General features: G+C 44.3%; 1 protein-coding gene across 2 annotated transcripts; it reads left to right on the top strand.

The window, feature by feature from the left end:
- Positions 1-9,087: 9,087 nt before the first annotated feature.
- Positions 9,088-17,084, top strand: mtus2a (microtubule associated tumor suppressor candidate 2a). 2 transcript variants are annotated; one of them, XM_031572208.2, is made up of 11 exons: positions 9,088-9,443; positions 10,569-10,667; positions 11,650-11,888; positions 12,703-12,769; positions 13,098-13,312; positions 13,590-13,695; positions 13,958-14,031; positions 14,514-14,612; positions 15,038-15,157; positions 15,339-15,439; positions 15,688-17,084. In XM_031572208.2, the coding sequence occupies exons 1-11, from the start codon at positions 9,236-9,238 to the stop codon at positions 16,040-16,042; spliced, it is 1,683 nt and encodes a 560-aa protein (XP_031428068.2). In that variant the 5' UTR covers positions 9,088-9,235; the 3' UTR covers positions 16,043-17,084. The 2 variants fall into 2 exon arrangements, with proteins under 2 accessions (XP_031428068.2, XP_031428069.2); XM_031572209.2 differs by having other exon boundaries at positions 15,342-15,439.
- Positions 17,085-20,414: the final 3,330 nt, after the last annotated feature.

Genomic DNA, 20,414 nt, shown 5'->3' on the forward strand with positions numbered 1-20,414 from the left:
GATGTCGTTTGACGTCTGACAGTTAAGAACGTCCTAACATGAACAGCCCACTCAAGGAACTCATACAGACACAAGACACAAAATTGATTCGGTGGTTCAAGTGCGATAAAGGGCTTGCGTCTAATTAGCTGGAGAAGGTTGAGAGTGGGGGGTGAGGAGTGAGACGTTGGGCCTTGAGTGATGAGACTGTCACGCGTGTTTACTCAGCTGGAGACAGAATTGAGTTAAAGCTCAATATTTACTCCACATCCCCCCCATACCCTCTGCCCGTCGGCAGGTTGGTGACAACGCTCTGGAAATGGAAGGGTTTAATGAGTCTCCCCATGGAGGGGGATTTCAAATCGATTCTGTTGTGGATTATCATCTGCAAACATCTGCAATATCTACAAAATCACACAGAGGAATGATCATCTAATGTAGGAGAGATAGACCCCTGTGTGAGTGTGTGAGTGTGTGTGTGTGTGTGTGTGTGTGTGTGTGTGTGTGTGTGTGTGTGTGTGTGTGGCAAAGCCTGTTGCTGTGGCCGGTAGAAATGTCAACATCCCATACTGGACAAAGCCTTTGTCACTGGAGCACATCTGCGTGTGTCTTTTTTTCCGTCTACCCTGCTAGTTTACTAGATTACTAAATTTTGTTGTGTTGTGGGTGTGTTCTCTCACATAGTCTGTCAGTAATCAGTCAACAAGCTCTTTTTAGGCCATGATAAGCCAGCTCAACTCCTTTATTCTGAGTGTTTGAATGATTACAGAAGGGATATATCCATCATCCTTTGGCACACACAAGTATGGACAGCGGTAGCCGGTCTGGTCATAAAGTGCACTGAGGAGTGAGGTAGATCCAGTTGAGTATTTTAACAGGCTTTTATACACTCTTGTTTTTATTTTGTTTTTATTCATGGTCATATTTTCCCCCCTGCTCTGACCTTCCTTTCACCCTTCCGCAGAAACCAAAATGGCGTGAACGCAATTTTTCAAAGCCTGTCAAAATAACAAAAACCTTTTCACATCTCATTCCCACATTGCGTGGCTATATTTAAACGAAATCCCAGTGGCTTTGCGTTTCGTCCTTCTTTGACAAGCAAGGACACACAGTATAGAGCAGTGAGGAATAATAGAGTGTGTGAGTGTGAGAGAGAGGAGAGGAGTGAAGCAGGACCATAGAGAGAGGGGAGCCCCAGATTGCAGTTGGCTGTCAGATCAGCATCAGATCTGGGCCAGATCTGGGCCAAGACCCACGTCAGAGTAGACCCAGATCAGTCCTGTGGTAACCACTGCACGAGGGAACACGTAAAAGAAATAAACACGTCATAAAATTGTTGGAATCAGTGTTCTTTATTCTTTTTGTTTTAAGTGTTGATTTAACCATAGATATTTGGAAGTCATTTCTGTTGCTAAGCAATATAAACAAACGCTACCTCTCTTTTTTATTGTTGCATTGTAGTCCATTCCAAAGGTCCCTTGTTCAGCACCGATTCTGCTCTTCCCCTCCAGGACCGAACTGAGGACGTTTGGGCCATGGCCCTGGTGCAGCCTTAGGGAGGGGAACAAAACACAGTGGTTTCACCCCATAGTGGAAATGCACCAATAGTCAGCTGTCATCTGTGGAATCAGGGAGAAGATGGTCCCGGGAGACCCGAAGAGAGACATGTTTTTACACTGGTTGAAGGAGTGATGCAGTGAGGTACAGAGAGACCTAGAGAGCGGCTGAAGGAGTGATGCAGTGAGGTACAGAGAGACCTAGAGAGCGGCTGAAGCAGGGTTTTTCCTGGGTCAAAATGGGTCTTCGGTGCTCAGCCTGTGTTACCGTGTCACCTCATTAGCAGACATCTATGTATTTATTTCGGTTTTTATTTACCATTTCATAAATAATGGAGGCTATGCTTGAGGAAATTATTTTGCTTCCACTTTAGATTAAAATAGATAGGCTAATAGATTGACAATAGTCCAAGCCCCATGGTGCTATCATGTTAGGTTCAAAGATTATTAAGGTTTACCTCTTTACATATACGTGTATATGCAAACTACTGAAATGTATATCAATAGAATCTAGAACTAACCAGTGGTCAGAAATGGAACACACAAATTATGAAATTCAAGTTTATCTATTATTACTATTCATTTGTATTATACAAACCTACATACAATTATTTTAGTTTTTATTATTAAAAATGTCCACAAATATGTTTAATAGTGTGTTTAACTTCTAATGGCGCACCAATGGAGGCTGCGTTGGAAATCGTTAATCAAACTTTTGTGTGGAAATTTAATTTGCATTTGTACAGGTGTATTCGGGCACGTCTGGCTGACCCTCGCAGCGGAACGACAGTTTACAACCCCACCGGTTTATAAATGACAATATTAATATTATTATATTCGAGATGCAACACAAATCTATCCGCTCTCCTCAGAACGAGCTGAGCTTTCATTGATAAACCAATGCGGTTGTCTGCCTCTCCCGAGGCCCCGCGGTCTACTGGTACTCGTTCAAACGGGTAGACAAATCAAATAATAGCCTACACCTGTGTAGGTCCTCAACATAGCAGATATTTTAATACATTGAAAGCCATGAATACTGAAAATGGAATGTTATGCTCAAAATCACCGCCGACTGATGAAGTCAGGATGCATACGCAAGTTGAGTAATTGGCAGCTGGCCGCTCTGTCCATTCGCGCACCTCACAGTTGCGTATTGATCAGACAAGAAGACACGCTTATCAACTCGATTACTATTGATCAAAACAGAACGAGGGTTCGGCTGTAGCCTATACTTGAAACCTACTATTGAGAACATATTCACTGACATGCATTGCACGCGTGATGAATTGTGGCTTAATGGTGTTTTGAGCCCTCACCGTCGACTTCAAGGCGGCAGCTGCCTGGAAGGCGCTCCTAGCTTTCCACTTTAGAGAAGACGTTGGTTTGAATTTGAGCAAGCAGCTAGCTAGCAGTTGTCTACACTTGGTTGAAAATCTAATTACGGTAGATTCATGCTAGCATTGTGCTAAATAATTAGACAGCTAACATGAATTAGTGGTGTTAACATAAAGTCAGTTATTGTATATGGCATTAATATTATTCTAAAACACCTTCACTAGTTGTTTTAACCAGATTTGTAAGTAGGTTGAAAACAAAATTTTTGAAGTAAAGTGCCTTGGTTTAAAACAGCTAAAAGCTAGCTACATTAAGTTGCTTGCTCAAATCTCAAATTCAAACCAACGTCTTCTCTAAAGTGGCAAGCTTGGAGAAGCCTCTGTTCAATGATTGGGGGTGGGAGGCGGGATGCGCCTTCCAGGCAGCTGCTGCCCTGAAGTCGACGGTAAGGGCTCAAAACACCATTAAGTTGAATTGCGCCATGAATGTTTTTTTTTTTCTTTTTTCCCCATCACGGACTTTTTTTTTGCCTTAGGCGCTCGGGATTTGTCATAGGCGCACGGGAAAACGGCTTAGGCGCGCGCCCAAATGTTCTCTATGCAGGAAAAACCCTGCTGAAGGAGTGATGCAGTGAGGTACGAAGAGACCTAGAGAGCGGCTGAAGGAGTGATGCAGTGAGGTACGGAGAGACCTAGAGAGCGGCCCCAGGAGGCACATCAGACGGTTGTGAAAGTGCAGACTGTGGCACAGATCCGTCCTGTGAGACACTCAGTCTGTTGGAGAACAGATGGTTCTTTAGAGGTACACACAGAGCAGAGGCGGTTCTTTAGAGATACACGCAGAGCCGAGGCGGTTCTTTAGTGGAAAACACAGAGCAGAGGCGGTTCTTTAGAGATGCACACAGAGCCGAGGCGTACAGAGGCCTTAGAATAACCCGCCAGTAGATATGACAGATGTTAGGACAGACTTGTGAGTATTATTTTGTGTTGAGTTTGGAAGATTTAAGGAACTGAACTTATTGGAAGTAATCAATTATTGGCGTAGGATGAGCTTTGCACTGGAGGAACCTGTAAGTAATGTTTGATGGTGTGAAAATGGGGCACGGAGGAAGTCTCTTTCTTCTGCCAAATTGGGATATTCAAGATATACTTTGTCTTTCTGTCAGAAAACAACATCTGAGAAGGAGTTAGAAAATGATATGAGACTGATGGGAATTACTTTGAGATATGAGGGGAAAGCATCTACATGCTGCATGCTTAACACAGACATCGACCAAAAATTAGCTTATTAAAGTGTTTAAAATATGTTTGGCGGTGTGAGGAAGAGAGAGAAAGTCAGAAAGACAGCAAGAGATAGATAAATAGACAAACAGAGAGTGAGAGAATGAGAGAATGAGTCAGATGAACAGAAAGATGTAGAGAGACAGTGAAGCAGAGAGACAGTGGGGCAGAGAGAAATCAGAGACAGAGATCAAGAAAGGCATTCCAACAGAGGTTGAGACCAAGATTGAATAACCAATTATTGGATTTACATTTCTCTGGCTTGTCTTTACCACAAACGTTTTGAAGAGATTTAGAACAGTACAGCAGAGTGGTTATTTAAAGCAAATATATTTGATTTTAATTGGTAATCAATAATCAGTTATTGTGGTTAGATTTCAACATATAAAGTATGGATTTAATGTCACAGAGAACAAAGTTTGGATAAGTATCACTTTTGAGTCCAGAGAAAATCCAACCAATAGACTTGTTGAGCCCATTGAAAGCAAAATCTGATTTATTCACAGATTTAGTCACAATTGATGATTATGCAGTCTGCTGTTTACTCAGAAATCCATCCAGCAGAATATAGGGCCTCGTTTCGACATGTGTTTGTATTATTTATGGAAATAATGCACCAAAGTTAGGTAACTGTTTTAACGCGAAACAGTCCACTGACCTGCAAGGAGAAAAACATTTGTGCCACTGTTGTCTTGAATACACAAAATGCTGACTTGCTGTCATCAATTATTTATCTGAGAAGTGTTTGGATTACATGTCTCAGAATCATGTAAAAATAGCCTTGCCCTGGAGAAAAACCGTGTCGGATATATCCTCCTAAAAGCATTTGAAACCAAGTTTAACGTAATCCATTTCTTTGTGGCGAGCAGCTCTGTGTGTGTAGTCGGTGTGTTTGGAGGGATTTGTCTTGCCCTAAAGAACACTGACTTGAACACTGAATCAGCACTCAGTCTCTCCAATCACTAACGTCCACACCCCTCCATCCGCCCCTGTTCTGTGTTGGAGGAGTGGTCATTCATAATGCATGATGCCTCCCCAGTCTCTGTGGCCGAGGCCCCCGCTGTGTTTAGCCGGCTGTGTGACTTACTTTTGCCTGCATCAGTCTAGTTGTCATCTAGTTGTTATCGTTTCATCCCCACTGGCGTTCTCTTGGAAAACACATCCCATTTCCTAATTGGTCCTCTTTTTATTTTATAGTTCATTTCCTCCATATATGTAGCCAATCGCACTGAACACATTTGTTAATGTAAGTACTGACTGTATTCACAGTTGGGTTATCCAGAGTGTGGACTTTTCAGAAAACCAAAACGTTGGTGTTACTTTAACACAGATGTTGGTGTGCAACATCTGGGGTCTATTTCTGATATCCCACCTGTAGTGTTTAAGCTGCGGCGTCTCCACCTTTAACTGCACTGTTAATATGGGTTGCATCCGAATACTGAGTATGGACTAACGTTGGCATACTACCCAACCGTTACTGTAGCACGTTCTATGGGTATGCAAGCGAGTAGTAGGGACACCATTCTCCACATACTCCATGTGTCCATTCATCCATTTGACTTCAATGTCTATGACTATCTGTCCTCTGATATAATTGTTGTTACATACGTTATATTAAACACACACTTACTCTGTTATTCTGCCTGCTGCATTGATTTAACTGCAGAGGCCCATATTGAGGAATAGGACTCAGTCCAGCATGATAAATGTCTATTCAAACAGTGAACAGATAAAGGAGAGGATCAGACCAGATATCACGTAGGTATTCTCAAAGACAGGACACAGGACTATCTTCTAGAAGCTTCTAGAACATTCCGATGCTCTGGCATTATCTTTGTGCCTGATCGTCACACTGTTTCTGTTGCTGCCAGTGCTTCTGGGGACTGTCAGTGCTTGCCAGTGACTCACCCTATACCTTTATTTCTGTCTGATCCTCCTCAGCACTTATGACGAGCACACTAGTCACTGCAGATGAAATGCAGCTGGTAAAACATGGTGAGTAAGGTCGGGCTCAATCCCATACCCATGTCAATGATAGAACCAGCTGTTTCCCTGACGGGGTCATCTATTCCATCTACCTACTGTGAACTCCAGGTTTGGAATTAAGACGTTCAGGTGGAGTAGCACACATCTTTCCTGGCCTGTCCCTGTTAAATGGGTTCCTTCTAGGATAGTGGACACGGGGATTCCCTTCAACGACATAATGCATTCGGGGACTGCCCAAGCAGAAGACTCAGCTTTGTCTAATTTCAGTGGGGAACCACTTGACCCACTTGTAGAAATGACCCACAATCACTAAACAACGGTCCTTCCCTACTGATTTAGGTAGCGGACCTCTGGGAAACCCCTTCTGGAGAGCACAGGAATGGCCCAGTAGGTAAGGGGGTGGTCTGTAGAACTCTGAGTGGTACGAGGGTAGTTGTGTCCCCTTCTCTTCGGCTCCTAGCTGTCTGAGGGAACCGCCCAGCACTGTGGCCAGCCATCATCTCAACTGTTCACCTTGGGGAAGCCCTTGGTCCCCAAAATCATATTTTACTGACATGGAGCTCCGCATCTCATTGAAGTAGTCAGGGTAATAAACGAGTATTTGTCAGAAGTGAAACCTTTCGAAGCAAACACAGTGCTGGGCTAGGCCTGTGTGTCTTCCCAGACGTTGGCCAGTGAGTGTTAGCTGTTGGCTGTAGTGAGGTCTCTAGCCCTCAGAGGTGTCAGTGCAGACACATCGCCGCTTGTGCATTCATGTTCTGGGCTCAGGATTTGTGCATTCATGTTCTGGGCTCAGGATTTGTCTTCATTAGCCCACACATGTCAGCTGTGCACCAGTGCGCCATGTTTGCTGGGCGCTGTGGCCACCACATCTTTCATGTGAAACCAATTCCTCCTTTTCTCTTTTCTCTCTCTCTCTCTCTCTCTATGTGCATCTTTCTCTGTGCCTTTCTCTCATCTTTCTGTGCCTCTCTTTCTCTCTCTTACTCTTTCTCTCTATGTGCCTCTCTTTCTGTCTTACCCTCTCTCTCTCTCTCTCTCTCTCTCTCTTTATGTGCCTCTCACTCTTTCCCCCTCTCTCTCTCTCTCTCAGTGTGTGTACTGTATGTGGCTATCCATGTGCCGTCTTACCCTCTCTCGCTCTCTTTATGTGCCTCTCTCTCTCTCTCTTACACACTCTCTCTCTCTCTCTCTCAGTGTGTGTACTGTATGTGGCTATTCATGTGCCTATGAGTAAGAGTGCTAAACAGATATAGAATGTGCATCCTAGCTTTGTCATATCCATACGATATACAAAATTTCCTTTCTCTCGCTCTCTGCATCAGTGAGCCAAAACAAGTAACAGGGCTGAAAATTTATGGTTAGTATTGTGGCTGGCTGGTTGGCTGTGGCTGGATATTTTTTGGCAACCCTGATCAACACATCCCACAGAACAGGATTACAAAGCATGGTGGAGAGAAGAGAAACAGGAAGAGGATCTTTGGCTGGTGTGCCTCGGAGCGGCTAACCCACTTCTGCACGGTCCGCTCACCAGGGTGTCTGCTTTAAAGAGGCTGATGTTCATGGGCACATTTCAACTCGCACACCCAATAGGAAGTTAGTGTGGATTGCACTCAACCAATCAGAGGCCTCCCTCCTGCTCCGCTACATCGTAATCCTTCTAAGAAGCTGGGCTCTCTGGTGGTTTACGTATTCTGGCCCGAAGCAAGCTTTAGTATCTCTTCTGTTCTCCAGGTTTATAATGAAGTCCAAATTAGGTCTCATTTCTCCTGAAGTACACATACAAGCCCACCAATCCTAATGATGATCGAATGATGATATATATATATATATATATATAGGACAAATTTAAGTATTTGGCTTCATAGCGCAAGCTGTTTTCCCCCTCCAACTAATGTGATTGTCCTGGGAATCTTCCTCTGCAGGGGTTGTGGGATAAAGATAAGCGGCTCCATTGTTTGGTGTTTCACAGTGTGATAATACACATCACACAGAGCCAGCCTAAAACAACCAGGCTGCTAGATGGCTGGTTGTGGAAGGTTGTGGAGAGCTCTGTCATAAAGTTGTAAAAATCACACACCTTACCCAATTTTCCCTTAACTCTTGGATGGTCCGATTTAATATATCCGATAGAAGCGTACACGGGAGCTCATAACAATGGAGGAGGAAAGTGCTGAGGTGAGGAGAGGTGATTTATCTTAGTCTGTGTCAGTGAGAGCTGTCCCCTTTACAACTTTCCAGGAAAGTCTCACATCATAACACCCGGCTCATCTCATAAATCCTGCACCACTAAAAATCTGTGGAGTAATCAAGGTCAAGTCAGAGTTCCGTTTTTTTTTTTTTCCATCTTTATCTTCACTGCAGCAGACCTGAAAGGCATGGAGTCCAGCTGCATTTAATCAGCTGTGTGAGCTGGGGTTCATGGACTGGTTAATTTTCTTTTCCGTTCCTTCGCCACAGAGCGATCATTGAGATTATTGATGAGGGTGGGGTAGCTGGAGACTACAGCGTTCCGTTAAAAGGACATTAATGCTCTCTCTCAGATAATTGATGTCTGCTTTACAGATGGAGGGAGTGTGTGTGTGTGTGGGGGGGGGGGGGGGGGGGGGGGGGGGACGACACAGGCAGTGCTGACACACATGGAAACAGCTAAAAGAAAATAGAAAACATCGCTGCTGTTTGTGATTCTTGGTTTCTGCCATGGCTATAAGAAAACTGTATCAACGCACAAGAGCTTGAAAATATATTACCAATATTCACACAAGATCCCAAAGCAGAGCATGAGTGGTGTGTAGCCTTCCCCTAAGGAGAGAGCTACTGTAAATGGCCTCTCCCTTTTATGCTGGTTTACATTTTTACATTACATGTGTCTGACTAGATCACTGCTCTCAAGCCCATTAAATAGTCATTTGTATCCCTAATGCAATGTCATCTACAATGTGATCTGGTCCAGTACACTTACTCCATTCCAAGGGTAGGCGAGACTGGACCCACATATATTTTCAGAGCTGCTTTTATCCGCAACATCCCTCATTAGTTTAAACCAGTCGAGTGTGCATCTCTGTGTATGTATGCAGATGTGTCTGTGTATATGTGTTTATGTCCTTTTTAGGGCATGCAGTTAATCTCCGTGTATTTGTGTTTCCTCTTTCTCCAGGCCCCAGCAGTGTGAGCGATGAGCCCCCGTTCCACAGGATCATATCCTCCGCCCCAGGGGGCGCCCCTCGAGTGTCCTGCCAGGGCAGCCCCCAGCCCCCCGCCACCCCTGCCCCCAAACGCCGCTCTCTCCTCCTTCCGCCTGCTCCCGGTGAGTCACCTGTCGGGGGGGTTGATGGTTTTGAATCCCACAGGCGCCCGACGTGATATCAGCGCCTCGTGATGAGGGTGTACCATCGGGAGACGAGACATCTGCATTTGGGTGTTGACCTGGTGTTGAATGTGGTCTCGTGGGGCCCAGACGAGGTTTTGGCACTTTGTTTATGAGACGCCATCTGGAGACAACTTGACAAATGTGTGATGACAGACAATATGAATAAGGCAGAAACTGCTTGAAGGTGCATGGAGACTGTGTGACCGCTCCAGCGTCACGGGGCATTGCTTTGGCTCGGAATATTTCACACTCACAAAAACACTTTAGAGGTATAGTCCTAGATTCTGGCGAAAAGGTTGTTGATATTTGAGCTCTAAAGCCAATCAAATTGCACCCCTCCCTTCTGTGCCTATTGGCTCAAATAGTGTATGGCTAAGTCCAAGCCAAGTTTGTTTCCCAAGAACAGTTGGGGAGTCACAGACTACACCTTTAATCAGCCCTCCCCACATTTAGATGAACACATAAGTCCCAAAGTGCAAGTAATGCCAGTTAGAATAGATATCTACTAGTAGTAATCTTGGGTTAGTTATGTACTTTATATTTAACACTTTTTTCTGTAAATATGTTAGGGTTTACGAAAAGTCATTAGTTACCAACTCATTACGGTATGCAAATCCAGTTGCTATATTTCAACACATGAAAGTGATTCTGAACTTTGACACTAATATAACATTAATATTGCATGTTTTGAGCTTGTACTGTCGGCTGCCCTTGGGGTGCAATTTGGAGAGGGGGAATTGGACGAGTACAAGGCAGTGTACCCATTTTGCGCTTCAGTGAATCATATTGAAATTGATCCATGGGCCACCTAGCATCAAGGGAGGGGGATGGGAGAGTGAGGGAGAGAGGGAGGGAAAGGGGGAAAGGGAAGGGGGGGGGGGGGGGAGTGAGAGTATGTGAAATTAGATGTCCTAGATCGATGGTCTGTTGAGGGCAGTCACATTTTTGTACTTCTGCAATGTCTTTTCAATTTGTATGAATGTATATGTATTTTATTGATGGATTCATTTATTTTGTGCTAAAGCATGTCAGCTCTGTTTGATATACATTTCTCATCGACAGCTTCAAAGAAGGAGCTTCAGAAGAATCCTGAAATTGCACGACCAGCTTTATCGTCTCCTAAACGACTAGCAGTGGTCTCCCCCAAACCTCAGTCACCAGGTAAAACGCATTAATAAATCATGTGCTTCTGCCGTCCTGCGTGTTTCATAGTGGGATTCTTTAATCTCAACAAAGCCCCAGAATTACAAAGAGGAGCTCTAATTATCCCAGGCTACTGGCAGTGTTGATGGGATTGCCTGTTTGTGGCTTATCTACAAAGAATGCGCATAGGAATGAACCTTAGCACAGCATAATCAATGTTAATATATCCTGGACTTTTGTGCTTGTGTTTCTCCTACAAGAAAAACCCACAAAGGAAAATCAGACACGCTTCTATAAACTTACCAACATGGAAATGCATCCAAATTCTCCATTGTGCTGTTGACAAATCCACTAATATGCATATGCACTACACCAATGTCTACAACTATGCACATCACCTTATTGGAAATTGAGAAAGAACGTTCTAGACATATTGCACATGTTAGATACAAGTCTGATTACTCATCATGTCACACGCCGTGAAATGTAGCCTATCTAGGCATTCAGTACGGCAACTCCGGCTTCCCTTTTAACTGAAGAACCACATTGTGGTGAATAAATATAAAAATGACTATGCCAGTATAGTTCCAATATCAAGCACTGCTATGGTCTTTATACCTCATAACACCCTCTGTCACCTTGTTATTAGTGCACAAACACAAATATGAAAGTGGTTATCAAACCTGGTTGGGCTGCATGTATGAAATAAACAACAGTAAAACTACTAACAGAGCGTTAGCAGAAATCACAGCCTCAGGAACTCAGTCTGACAGTCAACTAGAATTGCCATTAAGTCCCCAGCACTTGCTGGTCAGACAGACTCATTGATATTGAATTTGTCTGCGGGGACAGATCAGATATTAACCCTTCGTGACCTACAACTGTCTCAGCGTGATGGTGGAATAAAATGTCTGTTATTGCACAGTGATATGCATTCTCCAGATCACTCTCATGTAAGTCATTAATAACTGTTATTGCCCACCCCCCACACCATCACCAGTCCCCAGACAGAGACCAGTGGCAGCTGTACAGAGGGTGACCCTCAGCACCTCCCCCCAGAAGAATGCCCCCGAGCCGGCCGCTCCGCAGAAGGAGGGCCCGTCAGAGCAGGAGGTGCATGATCTGCAGGAGCGATGTGAGGAGCAGGCCAGGCAGCTGGAGCTCATGAGGGCCGAGCTGAAGAAGACAACTCTGGGCCTGGAGGCCTTCGCCATCTGCACCCAGCACCTGTGTCTCCAGGTAACCCGTGCGTGCGTGCAGCCTGCCTCCGCTGGGCCACGGAGGTCGTCCATCTAAGAGTTGTTTAGTTCAGCTACACTGAAAGGGACTCGATCAGCTTTCAGCCCACGTCTCAACACAATCATCCATTTCACTTCTGATAACACTGCACCAATTTCTGCATTTCTTCTGAAGCTTCCTCAAGGGGAAGTCACTGTTGTAATGCAGACAATCTGCTGGGCCAACTCATTCCAAACAGCATTTGTAGACAATATTTCACAGGAAAAACTGATCTGGCAAGATTCACGCTGATAGTACCAACCTCATATATTCCTCCAAAGATGACTCAGTGGTTTTAGTTTTTAGTACATTTCAGCATCTGATAGTGTAGAGAATTGTATGTTTGCACAGTGAAGGGGAAGGTGGAGAGAACCAAGTGCTACCGCAGTGGACTCAGGCTGATTGAGAATGTGCTTGCTGTGAACACACTGCCCTCTGCTGGTATGGAGCAATCACACAGCAGCACTAATTATGTGCTATCATGGTTTTGATGCTTCACGTCCATATGAGAGCCATATGAACAGTTGTCATTTTTGCAAATGGGCAAAAAGCTGTGCTTTGATAGTGTGCATTTAGAGTAAATAAACAGAATTAATTTATTTTAATAGAGTTAATAATAGAGCTCTGTTGACCTAGACTGATACTCTGCCTGGTGTTCTGTCATTATAATCTATCTATGCGTTACCTGTTATAAACCCAGTGCTTTTATCAACAAATGTCTTTTAGAAAGCATTGCACGCTTGCATTTGTAGCTGAATATACATGTATCTTTCAGAGCCAGAGCGCTACTGAGAAGGAGAAGGAACTGTCTCTGGAACTAGACAGGATTAAGGATAAAGTTGGTGAGTATTTGGACAAGAAGAGGGGCTATGTGTTGTGCCCCTGTGTGTGTGTGTGTGTGTGTGTGTGTGTGGGGGTGTGGGTGTGTGTGTGTGTGTGTGTGTGTGTGTGTGTGTGTGTGTGTGTGTGTGTGTGTGTGTATGTATGTGTGTGTGTGTGTGTGTGTGTGTGTGTGTGTGTGTGTGTGAGAGTATATCTATGGCTATAGGGTTATGTGTACAGTATATCTACAAGAGGTATATACTCAGAATATATTTCCTCAGATATGCGTTTATTGTGTAAATGCATGAGTGAGTTCCTAACAGCTCAGTCCTCCTGCCTGTCAATCAGCCTGGAACAAGGAGCAGTTGGAGCACATTCAGAGGGAGAAGGCCGAGCTTGAGCTGAACTTCCACCAGGAAGTGAGGGAGCTGCAGGGAAAACAGGGGGCGGAGCTTACAGCCCTGGAAATGGAGATGAGGAGCCGTCACTCAGCCGAGCTGGAGCACCTGAGGGCGGAGCATCAGTCAGAGGTGGAGGAGCTTAGGACCCAGCAGCTGGAGCAGGTCAGGAGCCACCAGTCACACACCTGCTTCTTATGAGGAACTCCATTATCACACAGGGTGAATCAAAGTAGGAAATGTCTGATTGTCTGCCTGTGTGTTTCTCTCTCTGTGTGTGTGTGTGTGTCTGTGTGTGTGTGTGTGTCTGTGTGTGTGTGTGTGTCTGTGTGTGTCTGTGTGTGTCTGTGTGTCTGTGTCTGTGTCTGTGTGTGTGTGTGTGTGTGTGTGTGTGTGTGTGTGTGTGTGTGTGTGTGTGTGTGTGTTTGTCTTTCCCCATTAGATTGATGAGATGGCCGTTAATCACGCATCTGCTATGGAGGAACTGAGGACCATGCAGGACTTCACCATGGCAACCGTTCAGGAGGAACACACACGCACCATGAGAGGTGTGTGGAGCAGGGGGTGGAGCAGGGGATGGAGCAGGGGGTGGAGTAGGGGGTGGGGCAGGGGATGGGGGTGGAGCAGGGGGTGGGACAGGGGATGGGGGTGGGGCAGGGGGTGGGACAGGGGGTGGAGCAGGGGGTGGAGCAGTGAACAAATGCATAGGGGGGAGGGGGGGTCCTGTGAGTGAACCTATACTGTATGTACAGTATTTTCTTACCTGTGTGTGTGTGTGTGTGTGTGTGTGTGTGTTGTGTGTTTACACAGACCTGAGGAAAGCCCATGAGCAGCATAAGAGCAAGCTGGAGGAGGATTTCCAGCACTTCAGATTCTCCCTGCAGGTACCCCCCCGAGTCACTCTCTGAAATATGTGTGTTTGTTGTACATTCAGTCACGTGACAGACGCTAAGCAGCCGATCAAGGGGAAAAAAACATTACGTGAAGAAAAGTCAAGTGCCATTACAAATATGTTTGCAATGCAAGCCAGTATACCCATGTATCTCCTAGTATGAAGCCAGTATACCCATATATCTCCTAGTGTGAATGCATATGTGACGCTCAGTGTGACTCAGCCCATAATGTGAGGACCGTGACTATGTGTGACAGCCCATAATGTAAGGACCGTCACTATGTGACTCAGTCCATAATGTAAGGGCCGTGACTATGTGACTAAGTCCATAATGTAAGGACCGTGACTATGTGACTCAGTCCATAATGTAAGGACTGTGACTATGAGTGACAGCCCATAATGTAAGGTCCGTGACTATGTGACTCAGCCCATAATGTAAGGACCGTGACTATGTGACTGGTTTGCTATCCCCAGGACCAGGTGGACACCCTGACGTTCCAGAATCAGACCCTGAAAGACAAGGCCAAGAGGTTTGAAGAGGCTCTCAGGAGGAGTTCTGATGAACAGATAGTGGTAATGGCACACACGCACGCACGCATGCACTCACGCACACACACCCACACACACACACATATGTACACACACACACACACACACACACACACACACACACACACACACACACGCACACATGCAAACATACACACACACATGCGCACACACAAACATAGAGAGACAGACATGCAAGCATGCACACACACACACACACACACACACACACACACACACACACCACACACACACACACACACATACACTCACACATAAGTATATAAAGTATATAAAAAAGTTAACAGACTACAAGGATGACACTAATACTTAAGCTTTGCATGGATCCCATTGTCATGGGGTGTGCTACAAAGTGCCCTTACATCGTGTCTGTAGTCACTGGACCATTAGTGTGTATTTCAGTCGTATCTTCATGCCTGTGGGTTTAGGATGCCCTGGCTCCTTACCAGCACATAGAGGAGGACCTGAAGAGCTTGAAGGACGTTCTAGAGATGAAGAACCAACAGATCCATGACCAGGAGAAGAAGATTTCAGAACTCGAGAAAATGGTAGGCTCAAAATGAAGTCTGAATGGTTCAGTTTTGGTCTTAATAACAAAAAAGTTCAGGTTATGCAACATCTCTTTAGATTTAGTAGTGATCTCATATGGCTGGTACGTCAAGGAAGCATCTTTATATTTGGTTATGTAAGAATGTAATGGTAGGCTGTGTGTGTACTCTGTCCTTTGAGCAGGCCCATAAGAACGTGGTTCTGGAGGAACGGGTCCAGGTGCTTCAGCAGCAGAACGAGGATCTGAAGGCTCGCATCAACAACAACCTCTCCATCTCCAGGTGAGTCCAGAATCATACGCCTCACTTCATAATACACCAGACTCTGCGTTACCCATGGCTTCAGTGACTTATCTGAGCACCACCCGAAGAGCAAATCAGACTAGATGTATCCTATACACAGCTCTGCAGTAATCATTTGTATTCAGGCATAACACTCATTCAGACACGTCATCAGCACAAGACCATGGTCTTGTCTTGCGGCAATTGGGCATTAAACGTATCATGTCATAATGTGAAATGTGCTGCAGGCATCTGTCGGAGGAGAACGCCACGCTGCAGGTGTCCGTGGAGAAGGAGAGCAACGAGAAGAAGCGTCTGAGCCGCAACAACGAGGAGCTGCTGTGGCGCCTGCAGATGGGCGAGCTCAGCCCCCGCATGTCCCCCTGCGCCTCCCCCAGCCACCGCAGCACCTCCTTCTTCCCCGCCTCCGCCGAAATCCCCCCGTACCCCTACTCGCCCGGCCCGGGCACCCCCACCCACGGCTTCTCACCGGGGCCCGGCACTCCTCCGACCCACAGGGCCCTGCCTCTGTCCGGTCCGAGCAGCCCGGCCCCCAGGAACTCCCCCGCAAGGGCTCTCTCTGCCTGCGTCAACACGCAGTAAAACAGCAAAGCAGGGGTGAGACTGTGGAAACAGGTATACCCCCCAGCACTGACTCCAGGAGCCAACAGCATACTGCCAGATAGACCTGAGCTACCAGCGACTCTACTCTGGGGCAGATGTACGTTAGAGAGCGCAAACGATGCGCAGAAAGCGCACGCTGTGCCTTTTTTTTATTTTACGTTGAATGTACTAAACCCATGACCGCTCGCATAATCAACACGTCACTGCCCTCTAATTGAACAGGGCATATTTGTGGTCTATTGGTCTAACAAATTCAATAGTGACATGTAGAATGTGAAAAAGCCATGCAAGACATAACAAGGCAAACAAAAGTAAAGGCTGCTTTTAACATGGTACAAATGAACTAACTCACAATCTGGATTACACCTGCTTTTTTTACCACAAAACAGACGTGCACTATCCTCCGCAGTTTTCATACATACAACGGAATATGTAATCAGTCGCTCCTTGTGCTTCTCCCATACATTTTGCCCAAATCTCCCACTTTTCCTTCCCACAACCCTCCCACAAATGCATGCACGTAAATCAGAAGAGCGCTACTTGTCATTTGGCGCTCCTACAGCAGACAGAAAGCGTGTTTAGCCATGTGTGTCTGTTGGTACCGGTACATACCATGCCATGTTTTTAGGCGCACATTAAAACAGGCGCTAACGTGTTGGTACATCTGCCCCTCAGTTCTTTTTGTTATCTCTGATCACACAAAGCCCATGCAGGGGTGGGTACGTGGATAATATTCATTTTCTATGTGTTTTATAATCTGACTTTCAAGCAGTAAACTAAGAGAGAGAGAAAGACTAGCAGTGAATACGGTGAGAGAGATGGAGAGAGAGAAAGAGACAGTCAAGCAATAAACTGAGTGAGAGAGAGAGAGAGATATGAGAGAGAGAGATGAGATGAGATGAGAGAGAGAGAGATTTTTAGTAGGATATTTAATCCCCTCATTTGGGTGGTTCTAGTATCTCTTGCTGGATAAACACAGACAGGCTGAACTCTGTAGTTATCTGTAGTTATTTATATATATATATATTCCTGCTCTGTTTTGGTCTTCTGTGAGTTGCAGTAAAGACCACCCCCCTGGTCTGTTTCCCCTCAGGTTGTCTGGCATGAAATATCTTCTCTATATTTTGTAATTTTACACAAATACACACCAGGAACCATGGAAGAGGATGTGATACCTGATCTTTAATAGGAACTGTAATAATCACAATGATTATTTAGGTTAACGTTTGTATCTAAATGTATTTAACATTTTCCTTCTCTTCATGCATGTGTTTTTTGATGTCTTCCAGTCTTATGTGACATATACTCTTTGTTAGATTGGTAACACAGATCTGCTGTCAGTCAGGCATGACCTCCTCTGTATGTAACCACCTCACAGCAACGCCAATAGAAAAGACTTCCTCTGAACAGCTCATAACTAACCTCCAGTCTTTGATGCACAGTTAACAGTCAATGCAATAGCATTGATGACGAAGCAGGGCTCAGTTAAGTTACTTACTTAAGTTACAACTTAAGTTACCACTTAAGTTACGTCTATTTATAACATAGCAGTAGAGGAATAGATGCCGTTCGACAAAAGCCCTCAACCGTGTTCTTCAGGGTTCCTCTGAAGTCTAAATACATCCAGTCTGCTACTGACACTATGTATTTAGAGGTCATGTACTTGATCGAGTGCTGCTTCCTCAAACACCTTCTCTGGCCATTGGGCTCCCTTTGACGAATAGGAAACAAATGCAGGTCAAACTCCAGCTCCCATACAACCAATGAATGGAGGGCATCACTTGTCTTCTCCTCTACCCTGGCCAATGGGAATAAGCCAGCCTGTTGCAGGCCCTATAAGCTAAGAACTATTTATTTCAGCACTGGCAACAGTTACCATGACACCCAGGTGGGTGATTTTGTAGAGAATGTATATAAAAAAAATTAAAATCCTGAATAGAGAGGGCAGATGTTATTGTACTACAACTTTCAGGGAGATTTCTTCTTGTGTAGATGTAGCTGGTAGATACAAGACAGGCATTTTAGCCATGTTGGTTTTCACTACAGGACATGTTTCTCCGTAGCTTTTTGACTGATTTGACTGTGGTAGACTGACGTTTTCATGGATTTACGTATTTCCCCATTTTTTTTCCAAAAATCTATCATGGGATCCTTATAATGGTTTTGTTTCACTTCATCACTGGCTATGAATATTTTCCCAAGACTATTTCATTGTGATCACTGAATTAGTAATCATAACATGTCATAATGTCTGAAGAGTGTTGTAGTGACAACACCATCTACTGAATGTGTTCCTATCATTTTTCATAGAGATGCTTCTCCTGAGTATAACCACAATACGATTGGAAGTCAACAACGCTGACTTCTCATTCTCCAACAAGGGGAATATAGTCACTCAGCTAAGCAGTTAAATCTAAAGGTTTCAATGGCATTTGTGAGTGTAATAACTCCAATCTCTGTAACACTTTAAACAACAGCTTTTTTTACACTGTCAGTATACTGTACCATGAAGCACAGTGTCACAGTAACTATCAGGGTGAAACAACAATTTCATATTATGTTTACACACAACCAGAACCCCTGCCTAATCCAAACTCCAACGTTACCTCCAGTTTTATAACAAGTGCCGTGTACTGGTACTCTTTGTTACTTAATAGACTTCCATTGTACTTCACAGTACTACACTGTAAAAAGAGCTGTGAGATTTAGAGTGTTGCTGTGTTCTGCTGTACATATCTGTTTTGGAGTAGAAGGGTATTTGCTGCATTCCGCTGCACTGTAACTTGAAGTTAACCTGAGGTAATAATCTGTTGTATATGCTACCAGTAGTTTGTAAACATTTGATCATAAACTGTGATGGGAGAATGTAATACAGCTCATTCACTGTAGAGGTTTTCTGAACACTGCACAATAGTTTAACCAATGGGTTTGTAAAGAATGATTTCTAAATTAGAATGTTTTTAGGGGTTACATTTTTTTATTCAATGTTTCTTCCTACTCTTGAGAGTGAAATGAAAATGTTTTTTCGATACATGGTAACCTGAAAATGGGAAAAAAAACACACCAACCAGACACCCTGAATGACACTCAGTTCTCACTGTGACGCCTTGGGGTTTTATGTGTGCAGTTCCTGAAGAGTGGACTCCTCGTGTTTGGATGGTAACGTTGATGAACGTGACAACAGCAGCGACAGCAATGATTGTGACATAAGATAAGAGCCATAATGAGTTCATATAATGACGGAAATAATGATTATAATGGTTTTAATAATGATTGTGATGCGTAGCAATGACATGGGTGTAGTGTGTTAGTGCAGTGTGCTCCACCGTAGCTTTTGACTACTCATTGATCATCACTCCATCTCATCTCGAAGACGCCCTCGAAATGGAAAGATGAATTCATTAAGTCACAGGACTGGGAACTACACAGATGCTTGTGTTTGAATCACTGAAATGCTAAAAGGTTACACTTGGCATCCTGAAATCCATACTCTCTAATGTATTTAGATGTGTCATATTGCATTCAAATTGCATATGCCATGTTGGACATGTTATTGGGTTCACATACATACTGTCTGTTTTCTGCATCCTGCAATTGCATTGGGACTCCACGGAACACAAACCTCTCAACAATTGCTTATAAATGAATATGTCATTCCTAACATCACAGTTCTCTGGTTATCGTCTAGGTGGATACAATTCAAAATATGGCGTTCAAAGCCTCAGCAATGAATTTCTGTACTGAACTGCTATACATGCAAGTCCACAACACATCACCGCAACTTCTCGAACAACAATGAACAACAAAATCCGAGGTTAACACATACCAAAAAAAATAGCAAATTATTTCCTCTTCATTCGGCATTCTGTCGTCTCATTCTAAACAGTAACGGCCGACAGCATACATTTTTTTAGTTCCTACCTTGTGATGGGCTTTCCAAGCAAATGTGATCATTTTATAGACGCTAAACATGTTAACTGAACTTTCCTAATCAGGTTCTGAGACTGCACAGAGTAATTTGTCCTGTGGACATTTATATGAAGTACTGAATGTTAGCTCTGTGTCTGCTTGCCATATCTAGTGTACAGGGCAAACTAGTTACGCAGTCAATTGAAGGCTGGGGGGGGGGGGGGATTGCCGAATGCATTTTTATGTATGTGAAATGTTTTCATTTAGACTGTATGTACTCCCTAGTTATGTACATACCGTATGTAATGCATATTATGTCTTAAGAAATGCATGCTTGTCTACCTCTTTCTTCTCTACACATTTTCATCTCTTGTAAACGTCAACATAGTAATGGTAGAATAGAGATTAAACTGAAGAATGGAAACCTTTATTTATATCTTTA

Source organism: Clupea harengus, chromosome 8 (genome assembly GCF_900700415.2).
Source record: "Clupea harengus chromosome 8, Ch_v2.0.2, whole genome shotgun sequence".
NCBI lineage: Eukaryota > Metazoa > Chordata > Actinopteri > Clupeiformes > Clupeidae > Clupea > Clupea harengus.

Excerpts from the sequence above, each read along its gene's own strand:
- mtus2a (XM_031572208.2), top strand. The coding sequence starts at position 9,236 with ATGTCCTTTTTAGGGCATGCAGTTAATCTCCGTGTATTTGTGTTTCCT. Across the intron at positions 11,889-12,702 it reads CCCAGCACCTGTGTCTCCAG|AGCCAGAGCGCTACTGAGAA; the intron begins GTAACCCGTGCG and ends TGTATCTTTCAG. Across the intron at positions 13,696-13,957 it reads ACACACACGCACCATGAGAG|ACCTGAGGAAAGCCCATGAG; the intron begins GTGTGTGGAGCA and ends GTGTTTACACAG.